The 10,699-nt window shown below is 46.8% G+C and overlaps 2 protein-coding genes across 10 annotated transcripts in view; one reads left to right on the top strand and one right to left on the bottom strand.

Moving 5' to 3' along the window:
- Positions 1-64: 64 nt before the first annotated feature.
- Positions 65-1,155, bottom strand: LOC128889340 (dolichol-phosphate mannosyltransferase subunit 1). Its single transcript, XM_054146888.1, has 3 exons — positions 973-1,155; positions 636-846; positions 65-565 (listed from the first exon to the last, which is right to left on the bottom strand). Exons 1-3 carry the CDS (start codon positions 1,110-1,112, stop codon positions 155-157), a joined length of 762 nt encoding a protein of 253 aa, XP_054002863.1. The 5' UTR covers positions 1,113-1,155; the 3' UTR covers positions 65-154.
- A 1,673-nt stretch (positions 1,156-2,828) lies between these two features.
- The window catches only part of LOC128889746 (cell adhesion molecule Dscam2), a 55,691-nt gene continuing 47,820 nt past the window's right edge, over positions 2,829-10,699 (top strand). For 4 of the 9 annotated variants that reach the window (XM_054147675.1, XM_054147680.1, XM_054147678.1 and 1 more), the window contains exons 1-4: positions 2,829-2,983; positions 5,131-5,254; positions 8,218-8,399; positions 9,008-9,146. In XM_054147675.1, coding sequence (XP_054003650.1) covers positions 5,167-5,254; positions 8,218-8,399; positions 9,008-9,146 — 409 coding nt within the window. In that variant the 5' untranslated portion in view covers positions 2,829-2,983; positions 5,131-5,166. Of the gene's footprint in view, positions 2,984-5,130; positions 5,255-8,217; positions 8,400-9,007; positions 9,147-10,023; positions 10,186-10,699 lie in introns of all 9 variants that reach the window. The other 5 variants (XM_054147674.1, XM_054147672.1, XM_054147673.1 and 2 more) reach the window with 2 other exon arrangements.

Raw genomic sequence — 10,699 nt, 5'->3', positions numbered from 1 at the left:
ACGGACATTTGGGTTAACGAGATAGATAAATTATTTCCAACTTGTTTTAAAATAAAATAAACGTTTATCGAAGTATAATTTTTATTTATACAAATGTTGATTTGCATGTAGTCTTATATAGTACAAGTAAAAAATTTTGGAATTTCATGGAAGTCTATGTAGTGGCAAAAAGATACAGGAGACCTTTTGCAAATTGAAAGATTTCAGACCCTCCCAATTTTGATACCCCATAAACGCGATCCACAAAGGTGATTGGTACTTCTCCAATGGTATATTTATATTGCCTTGCCCTAACAATCATTTCCATCTGAAAAACATATCCTTTTGACACACAGGATTGTATCAATTTCTCCAGTACATCTCTTTTATATAATCTGAAACTTCCTGTAAGATCTGAGGCCCCAGGTCTTAACAAAATTTGTGTCAAGAAATTTGCTCCTCTGCTAACCAATTTCCTCTTGAAGTCCCAACCATAAACTCCTCCACCTTGGGCATATCTTGTACCACTGACAATGTCTAAATCCAAGTACCTTTGCTGTTCTATCATTTTGGGTATGAATTTAGGCTGAAATGGATGAGGAAGCATAAGTTTCAACAACATAAACCGACAATTATTTTTAAAGTGAATTATATACATGATGAGACAGATCAGCATCCATAATAACAATGAAATTTCCTGTGGCATGTTTGATCCCATGCATATATGCTGTCCCCAACCCAAGTTTCTTTTCTCTTGGCCTCAACAATATTTTGTCCGGTCCATAGAGACTCTGCAGCTGTTTAGCCATATCCAATGTTCCATCTGGAGAACCATCGTCTATCACGATTATCTCATAATCAAGTTCGCTAGAATGTTGTACATTGTCGCTTGACTGATCAATTTTACAGACTTCGTATTTTTAATTCTTTAATTTCACCGTACAGGATTTACGGATTCGTTCATAATCGAGGTTATGTTGTCATTGTAATTACCTCGCGTCCATGTACTTAACGATAAGCCAAATAATTATAGGTAAATTCTCGACCTCGTTGTACGTCGGGAGCAAAATCGAGTATTTGTCATTCTTCCCCAATTCCTTTATATCTTTCCGCGTTTGTTCTTTTTCTACCATCTTGACAGCACTTTTAGATCGACCACGTTGTGACAAGAATGAGATCTACCTTACCACGGTTTCAGTGGCGCCATCGGTGGGAAAACGCCCAAGTTTGTAGTCAAAATAGTTCCCACTGCTTCTGTAAGATGGCTCTACAAACCATCATTGTCGTCGCCATCTAGTGTTGGAGAGGCCGAACTAACTTCGGAGTTTGATCAGCGCCTCTATCGGGAAAACGCTCAAGTTTGTCCTCGAATAGTTTCTATTTCCACTGATAGATGGCGTTATTTTTACTTTCAATGCAGTCGCCATCTAGCGTCAAGAATACGAACTAACTTTACTACAAATTTGGGCGATTTCTCACCGATGGCGCCACTATCATTAAAACTCCGCTCACTGAGCAGCTTAGTGAGCGATGACCTTTTTAGATGCACCCATTTACGTGGCTTGATAAACTTATCAATAAAGCAATGATGTTTCGATGACGTGTCGTTCATAACAATGGACTACGTCATTAGGAAAAAGAACTGCGATCTTCGACCTTAAAATATATACTTCAGTGTGCTACATTTTTTCAGCGAAAGCTGAAGAACCAAGTTTAAATAAAACTTTTTTCCGTTCTTGACCTCGATAGTTGTATTTGCAGTAGACGCAATTTCCTGACATAAAAGTATGGCAAAACTTTTTTCTTTAGCATTCTAAAGACAACGACAAAAACATTGATCGAGAAAATGTAGACGAACAAAAAGGGAAATTAGAGACGCGCCCACAAACAATCGCTAATTAGTAATTAGAATCCGACCAAGCGACTTCCCACGTCGTCAGTTGAAATATTATATCGTGAACTCTGATTATACCTTCCGAGAAACATCTTTAAAAAATGGATATCTCCGACAACGAAATGATTTATTAACGGAACAATACTAACGTTTCAACAATACCAAGTCAATTATCAAGAGGAATGTCCAATTACTCGAAAATTTAAATACTTACAAAGTATTCTTCGAGTTAAGCGCGCTACTCGCACATTGATAAAGCAACCGCGGTTAAACGATCGACATCTGATTGGAATTGCGGGAAATGACGCAGAGCTGAGTATTGTAGAGTATACAGGGTGTCCCAAAAGTCGGGGAGGAGTCGGAAATGGGGGGTAGCTGAGACGATTCTGAACAACAATTTCCTTTGCAAAAATGTCGGATGGAGCTTCGTTAAGGAGATATTAAGCGAAAACCCTGACCAATCAGAGCGCGCGTAGACCGTTGGAGCGGCCGTGGTAGCGAAGGCTACGCGCTAAGCGGCAGCGTCAATGTCCTTCGATGCACGTCGAGTCACTTGTTCGCGTACAAGCGCGGCCGCCAGCGCGTTGCCTTCGCTACCGCGGCCGCTCGAACGGTCTACGCGCGCTCTGATTGGTCGGGGTTTTCTCTTAATATCTCCTTAACGAAGCCCCATCCGACATTTCTGCAAAGGAAATTGTTGTTCAGAATCGTCTCAGCTACCCCCCATTTCCGGCTCCTCCCCGACTTTTGAGACACCCTGTATAGAATATATTATGTTAAATTAATGGTAAATTTGTTTGTTTGTCATTTGTTAACTAAACAGAGATGCGTCCAAGTCTGAGATTGTGCAAAAGTATAAGACTACGACCGTTTCCGTCGCGTGCGACAAAGGTCGACCAACCGATGCCCCACCACGTCGCGACGCAAGAGCGTACCACGACCACGACGACGACCCCCCACCGACGACCTCGAGATCCCGTGGAGCAGCCGCTCCAAAACGACGCTCCTCGCTGCACTCTTCGGTCGTCTGCGGACCTAGAGTGTTCGTTCTGTTCACCAAGTGGTGTGCGATCAGCGTGTCTCTCTGCGATTACAATCGACGTGTCGTCGGTACGTAGACCGGGTTAAAACGTCGCCGTCGAGCACGCGTGAGTCACGCTCGGAAAGTAATCGAATGCTTATCGAGCGCCGTGATAACTCGCCGAAAAAAATACGCGATTTAGAAAAAAATCTTTCGTGGGTGTGTACGTGCGTTACATGTGCTCCTGTGAATACCGAGTGTGATCGTCGCGGGTGATCGTCGATCGTTTTCCCGCGATCGAAAGCCTCGCCGAGATCTGGCGTTCCTTAAATTTTTCCGAGCAGCGACAAGCCCGCTGACCATGGATCGTTGGTTCCAAATGCTCCGAAATTCGTTCCGAGTCGTTTTCGATTGACAAGTCGATTTTTCAATCAGGAGAAGTACAAAGAACCGTGAATACCGATGCATCGCGTTGTTCCCGAGCTGAATTATTCAATAGAACTCCGAGATGATTTATCGGGCAGAGCCGGGTGCAGACTCTTCAATTGCGAGCAAATGGGGATACTTTCTTCTCGGTTCGACGCGAAGAAAAGCTTCGTTCTTTCCGTTAAGACGGGTAGTCATTGGGAGATAAACGATGCAGAGTTCACGTTGCATGCAAGGGTGGTGACCTTCCGCGGGGGGAATGAGCGAACACGGGATGTCCCAGATCCATCGTGGTACTGGCATCAGCGTTAATTAATCGAACGACGTCGCGTCTGTCGTAAAATCTGCGTCTGGAATTGCGCGTTGCGTGGTCGAGAAACATACGGGTGAGACTATCCGTGGTATTTCTGGTCAAAGTAGCCAGGCCATGCGGCATTTTATGGGGTCGGGGGCGGGTTTTCCGGATTTAGTCGAAGGCCTGACCGAGGAGCGGTGAATCGGGCTGGCCGGCGAACGAGCGGACTGGCTCGGGCAAATACCAGCAAGCATGGCGTACGCTGCACGAGGGGTAGATTGGTCTGCTCCGCACCCTGCGATCAATAAACCCACCGAGAGGGAGCAGCTCCGTGACGAGCCGCGCTACTCCTTGCTTCTGCTTCTCTCCTCTCCTTTCTCCACTTCAGCGTCCGTTCCTCTTTCGCATTCGCTGTCTTTCTCTTACCGTGCCATCAACGATTCAGCACGTGCACAGTGTTCCGTCGGTGCGTTTGAAAAACGACCGGCAACGTGTTTCCGAGCCGCAGATCATCGCGAATCGACCGAACGCCAGAGGTGTTTGGCCACTTTCAGTTTTCGCGACTTCTTCTCTATTACGTACATTCGACTCCGAATCAATTTTCGTGAAATCTGCGATTTGCTAAAGGGGTTGTTTATCTATCCCAAGTACCATCCTATGATTCAGGTTGCAGACGAGCGAACAAAGTACGCGCGATGATTCATCTCGAAAAACGTTTCATTTATCTCCCGTTTTCTTCGTCTTCATTTTTTAGCCTGCTTGACACGCTAACGCACGAGGATTCTATTTTCCGCCCACGGACCACGCGTCCCAAAGATTTCCGTTGAATCGTAGCAGAGATGGGCATAATTTTATTACGCTTATTCGCTCAACCTGAAATATACTTCCATTTTCGCTGATTATTTTTATCGACGCTGTTTATCTTATCCATTTGGTGAAACGTTCCGCCCTTCTCTGAATCACAGCAGGATTTTTAGTTCGTTCCGTTTTGTTTTCGTTGCGTTGTCGCTTTTTGTCACGCAAAGAGAAATTAGATGGACGATGTTCGATGCTCGCGACGGTAGCGGTATTGGTCGTATGAGAATGTAGAAACAGAGGGAACTATCAAGTACGACCGATGACGTATGCCGTTTCCGGTCAACAGCTTGCACCGGTCGCGTAGTCATGCATGACGATTTTCGCCTCGAGCTTTGGAAATATTCGGCGTAGTCTTCGCGCAACGAGCCAGCCGCTCTGGATGAACAACCGGTCGGCCTTGAACCACGCAAAGGTCGTTCGTTTCGAATATATTCGTTGGGCGCGAGCGATAAAACTCGCGCTAATTCTTTCGAGTTTAATATTTGTCTTTCTCAGTTTCGAAATCTTCGTATTAAGAATCCAACGATTTTGGAAGCGTCGCGCGTTTCGTTTCTTCGCGAGGTATGACGGAAAGAATCGGCGTGGCTGTCGCGTGTCCCTCTGCGCGCAACGCAGTGCGAGCTCGTCGTTCAGTTTTGTGTTTTTATGTGAAATCAGGTGAGAATCAGTGCGATCAAGGAAGACAGGATCAGGATGTGGCGCGATCCTCCAGGAGGAGGGTATCAGATACCAACGAAAGTCGCAACGATGTTTCTACTGGCTGTCTTGGCATTGACAAACGGTGAGTAACGACTCAAAAACAAAATCGCATTTTGTTCGCTCGAACGACCCCGTCCGTGTTGCGTTATACCTAGCCCATCGAGTCGATTGTGCATTGAGATCGTATGACGTGTTACAAGCTGCGAGGTCAGCAGCTGACTCCTCGCGGTAACTCCTCTTTCGTTTAACAATCTTCCGGATGACACGTTCGATCGATAGACCGTTTCAACGAATCACGTAATTGCTATGATTTCTGTAACCGCTTCGTCGCCGCAGATATACAAACGACGCGACGTAGAAACATTTAGCCAGATCCTGGCGATTGGATTATTATTGTTATTATTATATGCACAAGGAAATCTTGTAAACAAGACTACGAATTCATCGCAGAGACATATTAGGGAAGTGTTTAAATACAGACCACATAATCGTGCTCCGATTGCAAATTGTAACCGTAATAGCATCGGGTACTGCGCACTCATCTCGACAGGATGTTTCGAAATCGTCGAGAAAAGAAGCGTAACGAATGCAGCGCGCATAAAAAACCAGCATCGATGATTAAATCTCTAGAAATATTGATGTCACAGCCACACACAGCGAATTAATCGCCGGTGTGTGCTTCGCGCAACTGCCACCCTCGTTGCTCCGTTTCGACCAGGAATTTTTTCCTTCGGATGGGCAGGAACCGAACAAGGGAACGCGATAGAAAATCGCTATCGCGTTGTCGATCCAATCTCGAAGCCCGACTCCGTTTCCAATCCATCGCTTCGTGAAAGGTCCACGAGGCGTAGGTAGAAACGGAGCACGGAGTGCAGCTGTCGAAGAAAAGACCAAGAAAGGTGGAGGGGCCAGGAGAGACCGAGGGAAAGGAACAGCTGCTGTTCCCCGAACGGACGCTCGTGCTTGAAAGAGAATCGTATTTTGTCGGAGCACTGTGCCGCCAGGTGAATCCTTTGATTTTGCGTCGATGATTCAGCGAAGCGTAGGGTGGCTTGGAATCGCAAGAAAAAGAAGCGCGACGGAACAACCAGTGGACCGTGCACTCCATAGCGCAGCAAATTTTGATCGTTGCAATAGAAGAGAATCTTTGGACGTTTTTAAAATTAGCCGCGCTTAAATCGAGGAAATCGATCGAAAACGCGTTTATTTTCGATACCAGTCGTGGGTCCAGTTTCCGTGTGCTTTCGGTTGGGAATATTTTCGTCGCCGTCGTCCTTTTTAATCCCTCGACGCCCACATCCGTATCTCGTATGTACCCTAACTTTTACACACGGCGCCCACATCCGTACGAGTTACGGACCTTTGCAACCGGCCGCTTGCGTAGCCCGTGTGCTTAAATATGTTGCGACATCGTAACAGAGTTCGATTGGATTAGTTTCCCGCAGATCTATCCGTAGATTCGAAATACGAAAACCTATAATTCGATCCTATACGTTCTCCATGGCGATACATGTCAACGCATTCTTACGTCGTCGAAATCACTGTACGATATCGAGCACGGTCGGTTTCGTGACGCCAGCACGGGCTTCGACGTTTTCAGAAGTCCTAATTATTATGGTCGTCACGATCTTTCCGGCCCCGACGCGCGTAAACGTGAGTCAGACGCGTAACCCCGCGTAGCGTGGATATAGGATACCAGTATATTATAGCCGCGTACGTGCGCGTATGTTTGCTGGAAATATATTCGATGCAGCGTGTCCGGACGTTTCAAAGCTTTCCTATATATAGATCGCAGGCCGGTTATCGACCGCGAAGAATCTCGTCTTTGATCGTGAGCGCGTAACGATGAAACTTTACGAAAAATGCTCTCACCCTGGATGATTCTCGGGTCACCGATCAATGAACCTCCTCTTCTTCCCCCGAACGTTTGCTAGAATGCTAGAGCGCCGGTGTTCGCGAACAAGGTGTTCGTTGAGCTCCTGATACGAACGGTGCTGCAATGGAAACCGAATTCCTGGAATCCGGTTACACACCGTCCTTTAACTCCCCGCTCGATTTCATCACGCGCATGGATCGGATCGGAGGAACGGTAATTAAGTTTACCCGTCTCTCGTGCGAGTGTAACGAGTTAAGATTGAAAAGACGAGAAAGTATCGGCGTGCGAGGGTGGATAATAAACGATCCTTTTATAAACGTTGCGAATAAATTGATATGCATAAATCGATTTAACATCGGGACCATCATCGAGGGAAACTCGCGCGCGACGTGAGTTCCGATGAGACGAAACTTGCGAACACCTGTTCCTCGTACCTGCGCGCCTCCTGTCGCTCGCGTTAGCCGCCGTTCGGTCCGCTAACCGGTTCTCTTCTCGTGACTCGATTTTATGGCGCGGTGCGTTTATCCGTTCCCGTCGTGGTTAAGTCGGTAGGCGGTTACGCGGGAAGAAAGTGGCACAGAGAGCTCTTGTATAATCGTAAACACGCGTAAACGCGGGACTGAAACTGTATCTAAGAATAAATCGCTCCTCGAGGGACTTCCGTCTACCCGAGAGAATCCGCGCTCGTTGACACGCAACGACGACGATCCTCGGGACCGATGATTGTACGATCGGACGCATCGGCGGCGATGATTTCGCCAAGGAGTATGGACGTTCCCGACGGAAAAGGAATCACGCATTGCTGTCTCCCTTATGGTCACGTGACGTTGATAGCATATTATTCAATAGCAGACCGACAACCTGTTGTTTGCTGCAATTGGCGACGCGCCAATTGAACGTGGGTGTCGCGTATCCTGGTCGAGACGAATGATAAGCGAAACCGAAAGACACGCAACAAAAGTTCCGTCACCGTCGACGGTGACAGTTTCGACTAATTAAATCTCTCGGACTACCTTTGCCTGCCTGCGATTGACGCGAGAGTAGCCGACCGCACCGATGTCTGCGCCGTTCGGTGGCTTCGAGTCGATCGACGCTACTCGATGCTAAAAAATTTAATAATTAACATAATATTACTTCGTCCGTAGTAACGTTTCTTTCCTTGTCCGCAGTGGCTTACGCCGAGGATGAATCCATGGGACCTGTGTTTGTCAAGGAACCGCCAAACCGAGTCGATTTTTCAAACGGAACCGGAGCTGTCGTCGAATGCCAGGCTAGAGGAAATCCCCAACCGGATATCATCTGGGTTCGCGCTGACGGAAGTGCCGTAGGGGACGTTCCTGGACTCCGACAGGTATACTTTTGTCTCGGCAAACTACCCAAGACATCTGTTGTTTCGGAACACCGAATTTAGGGAGTCGAATCTTGGTCGAGACGTTTGGCTTTGAACCAGATTCTGTTTCTTTCCTTGTCGGAAAACATCCATCACGGTGACGACCACGTAATCAGCTTTATGCATGCCCCGGCAAAGCATTTAACTTTTATAATTGCAGTTAACCACTGCTACGTGCCGAATTGATTACAGAGTAAATTAGAACTACAGCTGAGGCTATTGCTGTCGTGTAAATACGCTAAGTTTCTTGTTACGACTCCCGTATATAACAATCTCGGTACAGCACACCTACTCGTCGCTTCCGTGCATCGAGCTTCGATCGGCTCTTGCGACATTGACTCCGACGTATACCTACATTCCGATAGCGATCGGATAACAATCGACTTTTAAACGATTAATACCGTTATTAACGCGCTTCCCACTATCGAACGTTTTGACTCCCACGAAACGCCGGTTTACCGATGCAACGACCTTACGTCACACGTTCGACCAAGAAGGCCGAATTAATTGTCGCTTGATTAACCACGAATTAGAACGCTCTTAAGCGACGAAAAAATTTGTGCGTGCAGGTCTTGCCGAACGGAAACTTGGTCTTCCCGCCTTTCCGCGCCGAGGATTATCGTCAAGAGGTTCATGCTCAGGTTTACAGCTGTTTAGCGCGTTCCCCGGCAGGTTCGGTTCACAGCCGAGACGTTAACGTGAGAGCCGGTAAGTGTTATCCTCTTACCTTGAATTCCAAAATACACGGAACGCTCTCACCGTTGCCTGGCCAGCTGTCACTTTCCGAATAAGATAATAAGGCGAGAACGACACGTCGTTATAGTTTCACGATGTCTGAAGATCGAACGCCTTGCCACTGTCGAACCACAACAACGTCGACTATTATCATTTGAACGAATTATAACGAGTAGACATAATTACTTACAATTAAACAGAATTAAGACAATTGACGATCCACGCGTGATCCATAATTGAAAATAAAAATGTTTGAAATTAGAATTAAAGCGCGTCAGTGGTAAGACGTTGAACCACAGGCCAGGCACGGTGAATTTAACAAGTCTTATTTCCAGCAGTTTCGAAAATCGAACCAACGAGCCAAGTTGTAGGATTTGGATCGGTACGTGAACTCGCCGAGTTCAGAGTATATCGGTAGCAATTATCACAGTCTCCTCGAATTTCGAGACGTAATTAGAACCGAAACTCAGTAACGCGTAATCGCTGCCGCCGCCGTTGTTTGCGAAAATATTTTCCGTTCTTCGGTCTGTGCTAATTGTTCCAGATGTAAGAAACGTCGAATGGATAATTGTGTCCGATAGGTTCTCGTCGTTCAGCGATTTTGCTCGTCGATTACGTCGACGGTATTAGCGACACGGTGACATTCGCGATCGAAAGTTTTAATTGGTGCAACCAGCAACAATGCTGACCTAATTTCCGCGCGCAATTAAAGCAACGCGGCGCGTAGCTGCTCGAAAAAAGCTTCGGTAGAAAATATTTCCAACGAAACGCTTAACGAGAGACTGGTGGGCACCGTTTCCGCGCGAAATGCCGTTCTCGAGCACACATTTCATACGACGATATATCGCAGTGGTGGCGCAATACTACGACACAGACGTGAACAAGGAGTACGCGATACGTGGAAACAGTGCCATTTTGAAGTGCGTTGTTCCGTCGTTCGTCGCCGATTTCGTCAAGGTTCTGTCCTGGCATACCGATCAAGGAGAGGAATTCGTACCTGGAGACGATTACGGTACTTCCCGAAACGATTCGATCGTACGATTACCATTCGGCTTAAACGATCCATCGTCTTTCTCGCGAGCAGATCGCTCGCGTGCTCGCAGACGGGTAGCTTTCGATCGCGTGCACGACGCTCGCCAATAGAACTCGGTCCGAGTCTGGTCGCATCGAAGCAATTGTCATGCCGATGCGAGCCGCGAATCCATATAAAGTAGAACAATGGACCGAAAGCTCGGGTCGGTTACTCTCTGCTCGTATCATCGTTGCGCGTACGTACAGTGACCCGACAAAGTGTTGGCTAGCCTCTCTTTTTCAAATAAATTTACACGCTGAAATGATGTTCTCTATTTAATCGAATTCAAAACAAGTATTTGCCAGCACGTATACGAATAACTTCGTTATAGAGGGTATGACGATACTTTTTGACCCACTGTGTATACGAGCAGACGAGAATATCGTCGCTCGCCTCGTTAAGGTTGTTCCCAGCACGGTGCTTTTACCGGGGAGCGTAGTGCTCAAATAATTGG

Source organism: Hylaeus anthracinus, unplaced genomic scaffold, assembly GCF_026225885.1.
Source record: "Hylaeus anthracinus isolate JK02 unplaced genomic scaffold, UHH_iyHylAnth1.0_haploid 11997, whole genome shotgun sequence".
NCBI classification, from domain to species: domain Eukaryota; kingdom Metazoa; phylum Arthropoda; class Insecta; order Hymenoptera; family Colletidae; genus Hylaeus; species Hylaeus anthracinus.
The sequence above is the reverse complement of the archived record's forward strand: the minus strand, read 5'-3'. Positions and strand labels throughout refer to the sequence as shown.

What these genes read in the sequence shown, in the direction of transcription:
- LOC128889340 (XM_054146888.1), bottom strand. Translation starts at nt 1,112, where the DNA reads ATGGTAGAAAAAGAACAAACGCGGAAAGATATAAAGGAATTGGGGAAG. An exon ending in GTTAAGTACATGGACGCGAG is followed by an intron (nt 847 to 972) that starts GTAATTACAATG and finishes ACAACATTCTAG; the next exon opens with CGAACTTGATTATGAGATAA. An exon ending in ATGCTGATCTGTCTCATCAT is followed by an intron (nt 566 to 635) that starts GTATATAATTCA and finishes CATCCATTTCAG; the next exon opens with CCTAAATTCATACCCAAAAT.